This window comes from Miniopterus natalensis, chromosome 15 (assembly GCF_054644295.1).
Source record: "Miniopterus natalensis isolate mMinNat1 chromosome 15, mMinNat1.hap1, whole genome shotgun sequence".
NCBI lineage: Eukaryota > Metazoa > Chordata > Mammalia > Chiroptera > Miniopteridae > Miniopterus > Miniopterus natalensis.
In genome coordinates, this window is record NC_142095.1 from 22948003 (window position 1) to 22963492 (window position 15490).

Sequence of the window (15490 nt, forward strand, 5' to 3'; positions counted from 1 at the left end):
TTAGTATTTGTAAAATTCTTCGGGTTGGCATTATCAAAGCCAGTATTACTGGCACACTTTTCCGTAAAGAACAGCAGTTCTCAGCGAGGGTGATCTGCCTCACAGAGAACATTTGGCCATGTCTGGAGACATTTTGGCTCGTTACAGCGGAGGGATTAGGGCTGATGCTGGCACCTAGTGGGTAGAGGCCAGGGACACTGCTACACATCCTGTAATACATAGGGCAGCCCCCCACAACAGAGAGTCATCCAGTCCAAAATATCAATAATGTTGACGTTGAGAAACCCTGGCATAGAAATTTTTTTCCCTCTGTGTGTGTTTCAGGATTTTATAGAAAAGCTGCAAAAACTTACAGGATACCTCAACAAAGACATTTATGGAATTTGGAATAACATCTACGACCCTTTGCTTTGTGAGGTAAAAGAAAAAATATATATTAAAAATGAACTTGCAGTCTAATTTTGACTTATGCCTACTCTGAAATAGATGAATACATTTTTCTTTGCCTTTTTGCAGATGTATTATACTTTCTTTCACATTGCAACATAATTCAAGCCTTTATATTAACTAGAACATTCTGACTTCTTCTCACCATTATTGATGTTTTCACCCTTTAAAACATTGCAAACAGAATTGCTTTTCTTCTATGCCTTGTTACTTATGTTTCAGTCACTCGGGAATGCTGGGCTCCTGCCATGGATTTTAATGAAAAATACAATGTTACTGTACAGTAAGAGAAAAAAACACACACATCTGATTTCTGGATGTAAAAAAAAGGCAAACCAACTCTAAGCCAGGCTATTGAAAGTGCTTCATCAGGAAAGAATTTCTTCCTTGCCATCTAATGCATATGAAATAACCTTTGCAGCTATATTAACTACTGAGCTTTCCAAGGGCACAGGGGGTTTCTCACTCACATGCTCCGCCTGCTGGCCGAAAGGAGTACTCCACAACCCCGGGTTCCCAGCCAGTTCACGGAATCCGGCGCCAAAATTCTGACCAGCCGCACCACTCACACCCACTCCTGACTTTGTGGTCATCGTGAGCATCTGGGGGCAGCAATTCCTTTCGTGGTTCCATCTCAGTAGCAGGTGACACAGTCTTCCCCCCTCCACGTCCAAGTTCATTGCCCCAAGCACACACTCCTTTCCTAATATTCATTTTCATCAGCATCTGTTTCCAGGGAGATGGGTTAGCCTATTTACAAAACACTCTTCCATGGAGAAGAGAGTCTACATTTTGGTTCCGGCCTTGATTTTTTTTCTTTCTTGCTGCAGTTTGATCTGAGCTAGTCCATAATGTGGTCATGGTGTGTGGCTCTGTCACCTCTTTCTCTCTGGTTTTCCCACTTTTCTTTGGTCCCTCCCCACCCCACCCCCGCCCTGCCTTTGAAACTTGGGCAATCTTAATTCACTCTTTATGGCAGATGATAAATATTGGCACACGGTCTCTTAGCTGCCCTGCTGTACAGTTCAGTCATCAATTTAGCAAATATTTACCAAATGCCTACTGTGTGCAGGACTCGGGCTTTCCTCGAGAGGCCGTGAACTAGAAGCTAGGGGTATGTTCTTGGGGGCTCTGAAAATGCATTACCTTTCCCAGCCGTCCCCTCAGGCTGCTCACTCAGCTTTTAAGGAAACAGCATCTAACCCTGTCAGCTTTACCTTCCCCCCCAGGTTAATAAAAAGCCCCCTAAACCTTTCATAAAAAAATAAGCTTCACTGCTTCCCTATTGCACCGAGACTCTGCAAAGTACGAATCACCCTTTGGCCCAGAGTTAAGCCCAAAGCCATGGACTTGGTAGGATGGGCGAATATGTTTCTATGGCTTTTTCTTCTGAAAAATCAATACCACTGCTTATCACAATGTACAGTTTTCCTAGAAAGAAAGGGCAGGACAAGGAAGGCTGGACCCAGTAGTTGAGGGGTGAGCGATGATAAAAAGCCAACAAAGAGGACAGTTGGAAACAAGTGCACGCATTGCCTCCCTCTGCCTTTGCCGTAGGGTGCTCACAATTTCACTCTACCCTCCTGGGCCACGGAGGACACCATGGCGACGCTCAAAGAACTGTCGGAGTTGGCCCTCCTGTCCCTCTATGGAATTCACAAGCAAAAAGAGAAAAGCAGGCTGCAGGGGGGTAAGTATGTTTTTTTAAAACGCGAGGAGCAGGTTGGATTTGGGGTTGCATGGCACAGGCCTAAGCCCTGGCTGCACCGCCACAGCTGTGTGACCTTGGACAAGTCGCCTAATCACCCTTGTACCAGTTTCCATCGTGCAAAAGGGGAATAATAATGTCATTCACGTCATGGGTCATACGCATTAAAGCGAAGGAATATATTCAAAAGGCTTCGGATGAAGGCCACCTGGTACATCATGCGCTGACGATAAACATTGTGTGTTCTTGTAATTGTTGGTAGGACCCACGCCAGGCCTGAGTTTCCCCATTTGGAAAATGAAAGCTTTGGGCTAGAGCTAAATGATACTTTCCCTCCTCTTCATATCAAAGAATCAAGGATTTTTGTATCCGAGCCCCATGAAAATCAATGTGTCCCGTGGCCCATATGAGGAAATTTTCAAGTGGGCGGTAGGATGACAGTGGCCTGTTTTCCCGAAACCCTTGGTGGGGGCTATTTCGAAAGCTAATCAAACATAGTCTGCAGGCTAATCATGCCCCAGAGATGAGTGTCTGTTACAATTGACAGGCTTATGACTCACCTTAGATTTTTCCACTGGTGTTGAAAAGTGTTTATTTCTCAGCGATGCCGCTTCTCAGCTAGATATGGGCCTTCGTGGCGTAAGACAGCTCATCATTATGAAGGCAGACCCAGGAAAGAGGGTGCCAAGCCCTTTGGAAGAAAGCAGCCAGGACCAGGCAGGATGGGGACAGACGCTGAGGCCTCTGAGGGCATCGGGCAGGCTGCCAAGACACCAAAGGGCGCGTCGGGTTCAGGTTGATGGAGGCACTAAGACAGAGGATGGAGAGTGAGAGAAGGTCCAGTATGTCGGCTGCCGGAACAATGAGGCAATTCTAAGCCACAGGAGATGCTTCAAGTCATCTACTGTAGACAGTTTGAGGACAACAGGCCAATCCCAACGGGACTCCGGCCATGGCCAGGCTACTTGCCATGGGGTCAGGACAAGTTTAGCAGAACCCCAGGAAAATACGGAGCAGCCAAGCATCCTGGTGGCTGGACCAGACTGGGAGGAAGGCCCCTCAGGGCTACATAGCTAGAGAAAGAATTCAGATCACCAGCCAGGAGAGGAGTCAGTTATAGCTGGAAAAAAGAGCGATGGAAGCTATACCCAGAAGGACAGCTCATGAATGGTGGTCACGAGCATATGAGGCGTACAAAGTAGCTTGTGGCAAATGGTTCAGCGCAGTGGTCACTGGTGATGGGATGACGTTGCAGGCCCGCTGTTACAGAAATCTTGATCACACGGCGCAGGGGCAAACCTGACAGCAATGTACGAGTCCTTACTCCGTGCTAAGGGCATGAGCAGCGAGATCCAAAGTTTTGGGGAGAGCATCCAGAGATGAGCCTTTGATGGGACCTGGTATGCTGGGGGAAATTACCAGGCAGGATACAGACTGTGTGTAAGGACAGAGCCCAGGGAGCAGCTCAATCTTACTCAAGTACTAAAACACAAAAGGACGCAGAAGGTGAAAGTTGGGCCACATTGGCTACATAAGCACCAGGCCTCACGCGTAGACCACCAGATGCCAGCATTATGACTCACTACCAAGTCCATTAGATGGTGGAGGCAGGACTCTGGATTTATTTCCTCCAACCTAGTCACAATGGGCTAGGGAATTCAGGCCCTTGCTACTCAAAATGCAGCCCAAGGACCAGCAACAGCACCTATCATCTGGCTAGAGATGCAAAATCTCGGGCCCCGCCCCAAACCAGCTGAATCAGAACCTGCGTTTTAATAAAACCCACAGGAACCTCCCATGTACATGAAAGTTTTAGAAACACTTTTCTAGATGCAAGAGATGGTGAAGAAAAGAGCAGGAAAATCCAGGCAGGGGTTGACAATAGCCTAACAATGGATGCTGAGGTCTGTATGAACCAAAGATGAGATTTATCCTAGTAGCTTGCTAATGTGTGTTTTTTTTGTTTTGTTTGTTTTTTCATTTGGCTACTAGAAGTTGTATTTCACAGGCGTCACTTCCCTCTCTGGGTCTCAGTTGTCCCATCTCATGTATGTATTAAACTAGATTCTGTCTATGAGAGCCCTCCCCTAAGGTGTCCTCTCAGCCTTGGGCTCTAAAGGCTGGCACTGGTGTGAATGCACCTGTCCTATTTTCTGGAGGAAGTCCAGTGCTATTGATAAGTCAACAAATTGCTTCCTGAGTGATACCTGCCAAAACACAAGCTCAGCCTATTGTTCCAGTCTCACTAGGCAAGAGAGACTTGTCAGCTATAGGCTTGTTGAATGCTGAAGAGACCGGATGCCATCCTGCAGAGGAAAGAGTTGGTTTCAGGTGTGACCAAGTTGGGTAATATCCCCCCTTCCCGCTACACACACACACACACACACCCCAAGAAAATCCCTACAGTTCATGTAGAAATACATGGCTGGTCATATTCATATTAATGGAAACCTCTTCTTGCTCTAGACCAGGGGTTGGCAAACTACGCCCTGCAGTCCAAATCCAGCCCACTGCCTATTTTTTGTAAATAAAATGTTATTAAAACTCAACCACACGCTTCCTTAGGTCGTGTATGAGGCTGCCTTTGTGCTTCCACCCAAGAGTGAACAGTGGTGGCTGACCCTATGGCCCACAAAGCCTAAAACATCTACTATCTGGCACTTAACACAAAAAGTTTGCCAATCCGTGCTGTGACCCAAGAGTGAGGGAAGTGATGCTTATGTCTTTCAATCAATGGCATTTTGTCTAGTTTATGCAGATTTAATAAATGATGCAACAGGGAACTGAGCAGCTAGCATATGTTACAGCACAGTCTAAAGGCTAAGAGGGAGGGTTTGAAGTAGGACGTGCTGGGTTCAGAGAAGCTCAGCCTGTCTGCTCACGGTTGTGTCATATTGAACAAGTCGCTGAGCCTCTCGAGTCTCAGTTTACCCTCCTGTAACACATCATTACTGGGATGCCTGAGCCTGGGGACACTTGTGATAGTTACCCCTCATTTCTCAGAAGACAAGGTGGACAATCGCTCCAGATCAAGAGCTAGTATCATTCCATTATCAACACTGAAGGCTGCTGCCAAGACACCTGCTGACAAGGGACAAGTTGATTGGAGATGGCTGTCATGACTCACAGAGACTTGGCCTCAGGGTTTAGTACCAATGTGGCATGAAGATCAAGCTGAAGTCCCTAAAGGGCTCCCTGACGGTAACCTTCCCTGGGCCAGAGAGATGAAGACCTGTAAGAGATGTAACATCAAGCTTCTTCCGTTTTTAATCAAAGAAGTCCCAGCATCTATAGAAAGCAGGTCACCTCCCTCCATAATTATCCTTTATTGGGCATGTTGGTATACAGACCAATAAAGTCTCTTCTTATTATTTTATGAGCTTCTTGAGGACAGGAAACATGTCTGATTCACCTAGCCCATTGAAACTGCTGGCCCACTGAAGTTGCTCAGTATGTGTCTGTTAACATCAATGTCCTGCTCATTATAAAAACAAAACCAAAAAAACTGGTCATTCTCAAGACAAGTGAGCACATGTGTAATAGAGAGGCCACCAACAGAGACACAAGGGGCCTTCAGGTGATGGTGGTGGAAGTCCCTGAGGCCATATGTCCCCCAAACAGCACCTGGCACTACAAGGCACCCTCAGCCTTTAGTGTCTGCAACAGGATGGAGACTGAGTCATGCCTTGGCCTTTCGCCACCTCAGCGGCGACAACCATACAGGGCAGAAGCTCTCATCTGTGAAGACACATGAAAGCTAAAGGTGCTGGATGCCCCCCTAAAAGTGACACCCAGGGGAACCTGCAGAAATGGTCCACAGGAAACAGTCCATGAACTGGACAGACAACCAGAGAGCTGCTTTCTCCCATGGTCTCCAACAGGTCTGACTGCCAGAGAGTGGAAGCAAGAGAGACCAAGACAGAGAAGTCCACATGACACCATCATTTCAGGCCTGCCCTGGAGAAGAGCATTGCTAACAACTGTCTCGGAAAAGCCATCTGAAATCCCTTCCACATTCCTCAGCCTCCTAACTTGAGCTGTAACAAAATCTGGTATCGTAGAGTCCTGGCGTGCCAGCCCAGCTCTCCTTCCCCAGCTGTGTGAGTCACTAATGTCTCTGGGCCTCAGCTTCCTCACCTATAAATGGGTATGTCAGGCTTCAGTAAAATAATGTGTGTAAATCACACTACTAGCACACAGCAGATGCTCAGCCAAAATTAATTCTTTCCCTCTCTTAAGTCTTGAGAATCATGGCAGAGAGAATCAGACTATGAATTAACTGAAAGCTTATTAACTGAAATAGAATCGCATGCTTGATCCAGCTCCATGGTTGATCTGTCTTCTTTAAGGTGTCCTGGTTGGTGAAATCCTCAGTCACATGAAGAAAGCAACGCAGCCATGGAACCACAGGAAGCTTGTCATGTACTCTGCTGTAAGTATTTTTGTCTCCACTCAACCTTCATTTGTTGGGGTGTGTGACCTCTTGGAGGTGGGGGCCTCATCTTCTTAATTATCATTTCCCTATTGCCCAGCAGATGGTAAATACCTCTTCAAAGCTTTTAAAATTAAATACAAATTCCAGCTCTTGAGGAACTTGCAATCCAACACTGACGAGTATATACGGAAACACCACGCCAAGCACTATAGAAATGCCCTTCAAGCCAGTGCCTTGGTGCCTCAGAGAAGACAAGCATTCATTTCTTTTCCAAACCAGGGAATCAACAGGAGAGGACAAGCAGGGTGTGCAGGGCTTGGTGATGAGCTGGAATGTGGGTGGAGGGCAATGATGTGGGAGGTAAAGCCACAGGTAAATGCAGTATGTCAAGCCTCAATGATTGGAACCATTAACAGAAGCGGTCTTGGGCCAGGTGAATGTACCAATTAGACAACTGGCTGTGAAATGCCAGGGCGCATCCAAGCAGAAAACTCCAGATGGCAAAGGGCTGGGTGGAAGAGGGAATGAGAGCTGCAACTTGACGTTGGAGCTGTATTTGGGTACAGAAAGCAGAGAGAGATCTGGGAGAAGACTTGCATCTTGGAGCAGGGGAGACAGGGAAAGAGACATGGCTGGAGGGAAGTTTGCAGGCACCGTGCAGGGTCCATGGAGTCTGGGATGAGCAGGGAAACTGGACATTGTATGCTGCCTCAGTCGTCCACCCGCTGTCTCCATGTCAGAGGATCTCACAGGTGTGGTTTGGGTGGAGAAAGCCATGTTTTCATTCTGCACGAAGATGGAAGAGGCGATTGAAGGTACGGGGAGCTCTGTTTATCATCAGGGGTTCTAAATGGCATGGACTAGAGAAAGGGCTCATGGAGTATAGTGCTTCCCCGAGAAAGGGAGGCCTGAAAAGTCAATTACACGTTTCCTTAGTTTCTATCTGGTTTCCAGTTCTAGCATATGACTTACAGGAAGTCATGTATCTGTAACTCCATTTCTTTCTCTAGTAAACTGGTTCTAACCGCTTTTGAATATGTGTGCACCGCAATATTATTCAGGCAAACAAATGTTATACCTGTTTGGTAGATTCGGAAGTTGAGGATTTCCTAAAATTAGATAGCTAATCAGTGACAAAACCAGACCCTATGCTTCCCAGCCACTCTGGGATAAACACTGAACAATTATTTTTAACCTACACACTCTACTTCCTCATATTCTACCCTCTCTAAACATTTACGACCTCATATATTCCTCCCCAATTTAAAAACTTATAGATTATTCTAACCTATACACAAAATAATCTAGCATTAATATGTTCCAAAATATTTTAAAATGTAATGAAAATCAATGACACAAGCTAAAACACAGAGGCTACTGGGAAAAGGCACAGGAAAAAATCAGAAGACATGGCTTAAATGTACATTCTTCCTTTTGGGGGTTATATGACATTTAAGCGAGTTCATTTCTCTGGGTCTGTTTCTTCATCTTTTAAATAGAAGTAATGATATGTATGCAAATCTCACTGCCTAGCACACAGCAGATGCTCAACCAAAATTCTTTCCCCCTCTACTACTTAAGTCACTGGGGGTACGTGAAACTAAACTGAATCACAAACCATCATGGTGTTCTACAAGTGCTTAATGCATACCTACTGAATGTAAATCTGAACTAGAAATAAAGGTCGAAAATGAATTGTTTTCAAATCCCTGTAGCATGACACCACTGTGAGTGGCCTACAGATGGCGCTAGATGTTTACAATGGACTCCTTCCTCCCTATGCCTCCTGCCACCTCATGGAATTGTACCTTGAGAAGGGGTAAGTGTCCAAGAGGTGCTTTTCAAAATTAATACCGCTGGACCTGAAGTGTTGTTATTATTGATATTGTTAGCTTAATGATATTCTTAAAATATTTAATTTTTAGTTAGGTACATAAACTTAAAATCATATACTATATTCCATAACTTGTGTCTTCACCGCTAGAGCCAATTTTGAATCCCCTAAAACTGTTTATCAGATATATTAACTAATAAGAGTAATTTTGGCTGCTGTAGAAATGAACCTCAAATTCTCAGAGGTTTACTTAATCCAATAGAGGTTATTTCTCACCCATCTGACAGTTCAATGTTGTTGTCCCTGGCCAGTAGGAGGTGACTTACTCACCAGTGAGCCACACATGGTGACTCAGGGATGCAGGGTTCCATCTTTTGGACCTACAGTTTTCAAGAGTGCTGGGCTCATCTGCAGGAAGCATGTAGAAAGGCACAAGACTGGGTGGGAAAAGCAACCTGCTAATGAACCACCTCAGCCCAGAAGTGGCACAGGTCACTTACACTTACATCTTACTGGCTAAAATTAGTCACTTGGTCCCACCGAGGTGAAAGGGGCTGTGGGAAATGTAGTCACTTCTCAGCCATAACTCTATTCTATGGAAAGAGAATCACGAGTCTTGAAGGACTTTGGTCATATCATTTTGAAATGAAGATGCCGCCACTGGAAAAGCTGTCTCACAATAAAAGTACTCAGTCATATATTAGGGAAGTTTTAAAAAAACATATCTTATAAGGGAATATTTGTTTATATGGCTTTTTAAAGTGATGTTTTAAAGGGCTTATTTATAACAACACCCAAAAGTGGCAATTGTGAGGTCACTACACACACACACACCCCTGAGGGGGTGGGGGAATCACCAAATCCTACTTGAATTTCTCTCCTTGCTCTTTGGCAAATGACTTTCACAAGCACCTCATGCTAGCCGTACTGAGATTGGTTTAGCCAATGGACCTTCCCCATTTGAAATCAAGTATGGAGAGAGCCCTCTTTCATATGAGAGAGTGTGAGGACTTGGGTATCTATCCCCACTCCCTCTTTCTGAGGAATAATTTTGATACAGCCTTTGTTACATGTTTAAGCACGTATGTCATGTATTCCTCAGTTCCATGTTTATGGCCTGGTTAAGGAGAGGGGAGGTGGTTCATTCAGAGGAAAGACTGCAAAGTACTGAGGAAAAGAGAGGAAAGAAAGGAGCAAATGGGAGCATAAAAGGGGAAGAACAGGATAAAGAAACCCCAAGCCCCACCTGCCCCCTGTTCTTACTCAGAGACCCACCAAGTCACCCCAGACTCCTCCAGCCAGGGCCGGTCAGCCTCTTCTCTGATTAAGTCACCTGGTCCCCACCTCCCATGCCCCTGGCCATCTAACAGACCAGCCTGCCCCCATTCCCAGTCTCCGGGTCAGGCCTGCCTGCACAACCTCCCCTCCCCCACCCCTGAATTGGTTAAAATCTACTGGTTCCCATCAATTCTTCCACTAGGCCCGCAGCCCACGGGTCAGAGGCCAGGGGGAAAGGAGCTCGGGGGCGGTTCAGCAGGGAACTGACAGCGCTCTCCTCTCCCTTCCTCCGCCAGGGAGTACTTCGTGGAGATGTCCTACCGGAATGAGACCGGCCGTGAGCCGTACCCCCTCACGCTGCCAGGCTGCACCCACAGCTGTCCTCTGACCAAGTTCGCTGAGCTGGTTGCCTCTGTGATCCCCCAGAAGTGGTCTGAGGAGTGTATGATCACCGGCAAACATCAAGGTACTAAGGATGGTGTGGATTAGGGGGCATGGGAGTCCCGCAGACAGGGCAGAACACCCTTAGGGTGGATGGTGCTTTGAGAATATAACTTGGCCTTTACCCCCAGATTTTAAAAAAATAGGTTTTGGGTGATAATTGCATGTTTCAGGGACCTCAGTTTCAGGCAACTCCTACCTCTCTACCTGGCCCTGCCCCCACTTGCTTGCCATAAACCTCGACTTGATTTTTTTCAGTGTTAATATAAAAGGGCATCAACGCCATAATATAATCAGAGATAAAACTTCAGTCAAAGTTCATGGGGCTGCCATGAGCTACATGATTGGCCACATAGGGCCTTTCGCTCTTTATAGATATGGAGATTTTATTTGAGCAGAATTAAACGAGGCCGTTCTTTAAGAGTCTAAAGTGAAAAAGATTTTAAACAAATCTCGGTGACAGCAGACGGGAAGACTTTAATCTTAGGCTAATGGCAAAGAACCAACCTACTCATTACTTCCAGCCTTCTCATGAGAAGCAAAGAACTGAGATACAGCCCGGCCGGGTGTGGCTCAGCAGTTGAGCATCGACCTAGGATCCAGGAGATCGAAGTTCGATTCCAGGTCAGGGCACATGCCTGGGTTGCGGGCTCAATCCCCAGCCGGCGGCAAGTAGGAGGCAGCCGATCAGTGACTCTCATCACTGATGTTTCTATCTCTCTGTTGCTCTCCCTCTTCCTTCTTCTCTCTGAAATCAATAAAGATATATTTAAAATAAAAAGAAATGAGATACAGTAGAGAGATCTACACCAGGAAACTGATCCTATCTTTTAATATTTCTGTTAAAAACATATTGGGTGGAGAGCTGAAAAATAAATATCTAAATAACTCTCTGTATCCTTTGGTCCTGGAAAATCCATGTTACTTTTGAAAAAACTAAAAGCAAACTTGCCAGAAAACTTTGCTGTATATAATACACCTGGCAGCTCCCGGAGTGCATATATCACAGCAAATAAGTAATCTGATGAGAACACGATATTCAGATGACAGCCCTGCAGAGTGGAGTTGCTCCTGAAGCTCCACGGTGAGAGGCTGAGGTTGACGTAAGAGAGGAAGTATGATGACACATTTCAAACTGGAGCAAAATTAGAAATGTCAGGATGTCCTGAATGCCTCCAAGATCGAAACTTACTGGAATGTTGAAAGTGGGGCTGTGGATCCTGGTATCTTCAGAAAACCTAAGCACCCACGGGTCCTGCTGAAACCACTGTCTCTGTAAGGAACCACATTCAAATGATGACTCTTTAGAACCCTGTAGATCTGCCACGTGGCAGATGCAATACGTCCAGAGAACGTGCTGTGTTACAATTATGGCTAAAGATGAAATGGTTTCTAGAGATGGTTTCTACTGGGTGCCAGAGTCTAGGGCAAAGTCATTCCCTCTCCCAGCAGACTGTGGGATGACTGACATGAGATATTGATTGATATGTTTATTTGCATTATTTCTTTCCCAAGTAAATATTTGGTCTTGGGGGTCATCATTTAATTATTCTTTCTCCTTCATGCATATAACTTTCCACCAGAAGTGAGCCAAGTATAAAATAGTGAATAAATACATCATTAGGAAGTTCAATACCATTACTTTTTTTTTACAATGAATTTTTAAAAGTATGTCCTTTTTTAATTATAATAAAATTCCTGGAGGGCACATTTTAGGAACTTATTTTGTTTTTCTGTTTTTATTTTAATGTAACAGGAAGAAAAATATATAAAGCTTTTACTTGTATTTGACTGGCTTAAATGAATGTTTTACGTTGACAATGTATTTGGTCTGGACTTTACTCTTCGGATGAAGGCTGAACTGATGGATGGCTCTGCTTCATCTGTTTAAGATAAAAATTGCTATGAAGAAATCCTTGGGCAATATCTGATGTAGTGGGAAGTAAAGAGATACCTATTACACAGAATAACTAAGGTTTATGTCTTATGATTCAAGGGTTTCTATGGGAACAAAAGCTACCTGGATTTGGAGGGAGGGAGGTAGTAAGGAATGTCAGGAAAGGCTTCTTGCAGGAGGTGACAACCGACCCATCTGAAACCAGTTTGAATGGAGGTTTCTAATTGTGTGGTGCCAGGTACTTGAAAGGCATATATCAAATGTTTTAGTGGCACGAAGCTGGAATGGATCAAGGAGTTACTCGGCATAAGATTCAGGGTTCAAAGAGGTTCCCACTGGTGTCCTTCAAGGGGATGTTATCTCCACAATGGCCAGGATTCTATCTATTGTGTCCTCTGCTCTCTCTCTCCCCAGCACCTAGAAGTGCCTGTGCTTGGCATGGATTGGCACTCAATGAACATTTGCTCAGAGTGCATAAATTAGTTGCCTTTCCTCCATGAACCTACTCTTAGATTCTATCTTGATCAGCAGCAATACCCAGTAACCTGGGAGTTTTTTTGACACACCCTTTCCTTCTGTCACCTCTCATCGAATCTGCCTGTGTTATGTTCATAGAAGTCTTTTCCTTGAAACACCACTATCGACAATTCAAGATCCACACAGAGTGAAATATCATAAATCAGCAAAATATGTTAATGAAAACTCAAGGATGGTGTGCAGGAGCCAGCTAAAACAGATTGAGTGGAACGTAGGCACTGCTTCTCAACTCTGAGTTTGATGACTTCATTTTGGTGGTTGGAAATTGGCCATGGTGTCACAGCAGGAGTATTTTCACCACAGAAATGGGCATATGCCACCAATCAGAGTGTTCTTTCTTTATATTTGTTTTATTAGATCTAGTTACCAGCACACAACTGGTTTTAGCTCATAGAAAGTTTGTTAAGAGCCTATAACATGAGGTGGTCTCCAACAGAGTGAATTTAATATTTGGACTTCTTTAAGTAAAAAGGATCACATTTGTTCTATATGTTCTGCACAGTGATGCTCAGGGCAGCAGGTAAACATCTCAGGAAGACAGACTGTGTTCCTGTTAGGAAATTTCTGGGACTGGGAGTGTCCATTCGGCTGGGTGGCCACTTGCCTTGACAGAGACACTATGAGCAGGTGAAGCCTGGAAGGTTGTAGGGACCGAATGACTCCTTAGTAGGGCCACCAAACTTAGCAAATAAAAGTACAGGATGCCCAGATAAATTTAATTAATGGTTCTAGCTGCTGAATTTTTATAATTTATTTTTTTAAAGGCCAAATTAAGGACATTTAGGGTGTTCTGAGAAAGCCAATATAGGAAGCAGACAAAGATGTTAAATAAGGACATATTCTAGATCTACATAATGCCTGCCAACCCTACACCATAGGGCATTTCCACCCATGAAACCCTATTCATAGCTGTAGGCAGTGTTTTCAACTAGTAGACCCAATTAAATTAATCAGAGCCTTTGCTGGAAAATTCATGATAAGTCTAAGTTTCATACTATGTTACTTAAAAATAATAAAATTCTTTTTTAGAAAATGCTTCTTCAATTCCCAAATTTTACTAACACAATCAGACCTTCACTGGCACTCTCCCAACCCCTATCTCAAACTCCACTCTAGATATTTCATAGGAAGGAGATTCACTGGTGGGTAGTTCCTGTTTCCCCTTATAAAATTGAGAATCTACAGCACATATATACATGCCCAAGAGTCAACCATGAGCCTCGAAGATGGGATCCATACGTTTTTCCTCCCTGAATCTCCAGGCAGTCGACAATGCCTAGAACCTGGTACCTTCAACCAATATTTGCTAATTGAATAAATATTCAGCCCTCCATACCTAGCCTGGCTTCCTCATGGCTGGACCCAGATGTCAGAAGCCTGGACTCAGTTGTTCAATAATTAGGGGAGAGAAGCTATGAATGAGCCTCAAATGTGACTAGACTATAAAGACGTCGTCATTAACTATAAACACAGATGTCTGTATCAACATGTCTGTTATTTGACCTCTGCTTTCGGCACAGTCACCTGGGCATGCTCTTGTTCTCCACGGCTGTTTAGAGGCCCTGTTCGATGATACCCCTCCCAGCACCCCTCCTACCTCAGAAGTGAGGCCATCTGATTGTAATATATTTTTCTCATCCTTGCTGCCATTATAATCAGTTTCCTAAGACACGTCTCATCATTAATAAAAGACACTAGGAACTTGCTTCGTTATATATCAACTCACTTCCACTCCTGCACTTAACCTAGGCAGTTGGGACTGTCGTAACCATGCCCTACCTCATACCCTGCCCACCACACCAATATCCAGCCCTACGTCAAGTCAAACACACAGTTTCCCCATTCTGATCTGCCGAGTGAAGCTTAAGCCTATTGTCACCATTTCTAACTACGAATGTTGACATTCCTATTCCAACCTCGGCTGGACCTTTCAACCCTGCCTGGTAAACGTATTACCCTTACTGGACTCTCTTCCTGTTTTCTACAGAAAGGTCTCGTTCTTTTTCTGAAATTTCTAATTCCATCTTGGCTTCTTTAATTCTCAGAGGGTGTCCTAAGAAGACCAAGATAATCCAATGAAAACCCTTTTAAGTTCTCCTGTCACTACCTTAAAATATCTCAATAGCTTTAACCTGCCTTTACTGCTGTTCCTCAGGAAAACATGTTCCTCCTTGAGTAACCTAACTCCTTTCCTTGTGCATATGATCCCAACTCTTCAGTTTCCTTGGACCTCAGTGAATCTCTTAGCTTCACTGCTCCATCCCTTCTGTGATAAAAACGCCCAACTCTTTTCTCATCAGAGTGCCCTCCAATGCCTGCTCCATCTCACTATCTTCAATCCCAGTTTTCTCAAACTAATAACTTGTATTCTCTAACTCTATTTCCTTATTTCCCTCTTGCTCCTGAACTATTCTGTAAAATGTTCATCCTTCATGTTTTTAAATTTTTAAAAAATTCTCACCTAAGGATATGTTTTCTGATTTTTAGACAGAAATATCGATGTAAGAGAGAAACAGCGATTGGTTGCCTCCCATGTGTGTGCCCTGATCTTTCATGTTTTCTGAAACTTCCTTTTGGAAAGCCAGCAGTGCCTAATTCAGCAGCCTCTTCTCCTTTTCCTGCCAACATCACATATCCCCATTCTGCAGAGAAAAATATTGAACCTCAGAAAATCACATGCTACAGGTGGTAGTGTCAGGATTCAAGCCTAACACTTTCCAACACCAGATTCTCTTATATCATAGTCCCTTTCCACCCCGCACTGTCTTTTGGGCCATTTCCTTAAGACAAATTCCCCAAAATAGGATTAGTGGGTCAAAGACTATGAATATTTAATAAGCAATAGGTATTTATTGAATACCTATTATCCTATGTAGCAGACATTACGTTTGCTGAGGAAACAGCAGCAAGACA

At 44.4% G+C, this 15490-nt stretch overlaps 1 protein-coding gene across 2 annotated transcripts in view; it reads left to right on the forward strand.

Annotated features, from left to right (window-relative positions):
* Positions 1 to 15490, forward strand: part of ACP3 (acid phosphatase 3) — a 40000-nt gene that overhangs the window by 17088 nt on the left and 7422 nt on the right. The window contains exons 6-10 of one of the 2 annotated variants that reach the window (XM_087824934.1): positions 325 to 417; positions 2005 to 2137; positions 6505 to 6626; positions 8306 to 8409; positions 9999 to 10168. In XM_087824934.1, the coding sequence (XP_087681060.1) occupies positions 325 to 417; positions 2005 to 2137; positions 6505 to 6626; positions 8306 to 8409; positions 9999 to 10168 (622 nt within the window). The remainder of the gene's footprint in view (positions 1 to 324; positions 418 to 2004; positions 2138 to 6504; positions 6627 to 8305; positions 8410 to 9998; positions 10169 to 15490) is intronic. The other variant, XM_016224336.2, reaches the window with a different exon arrangement.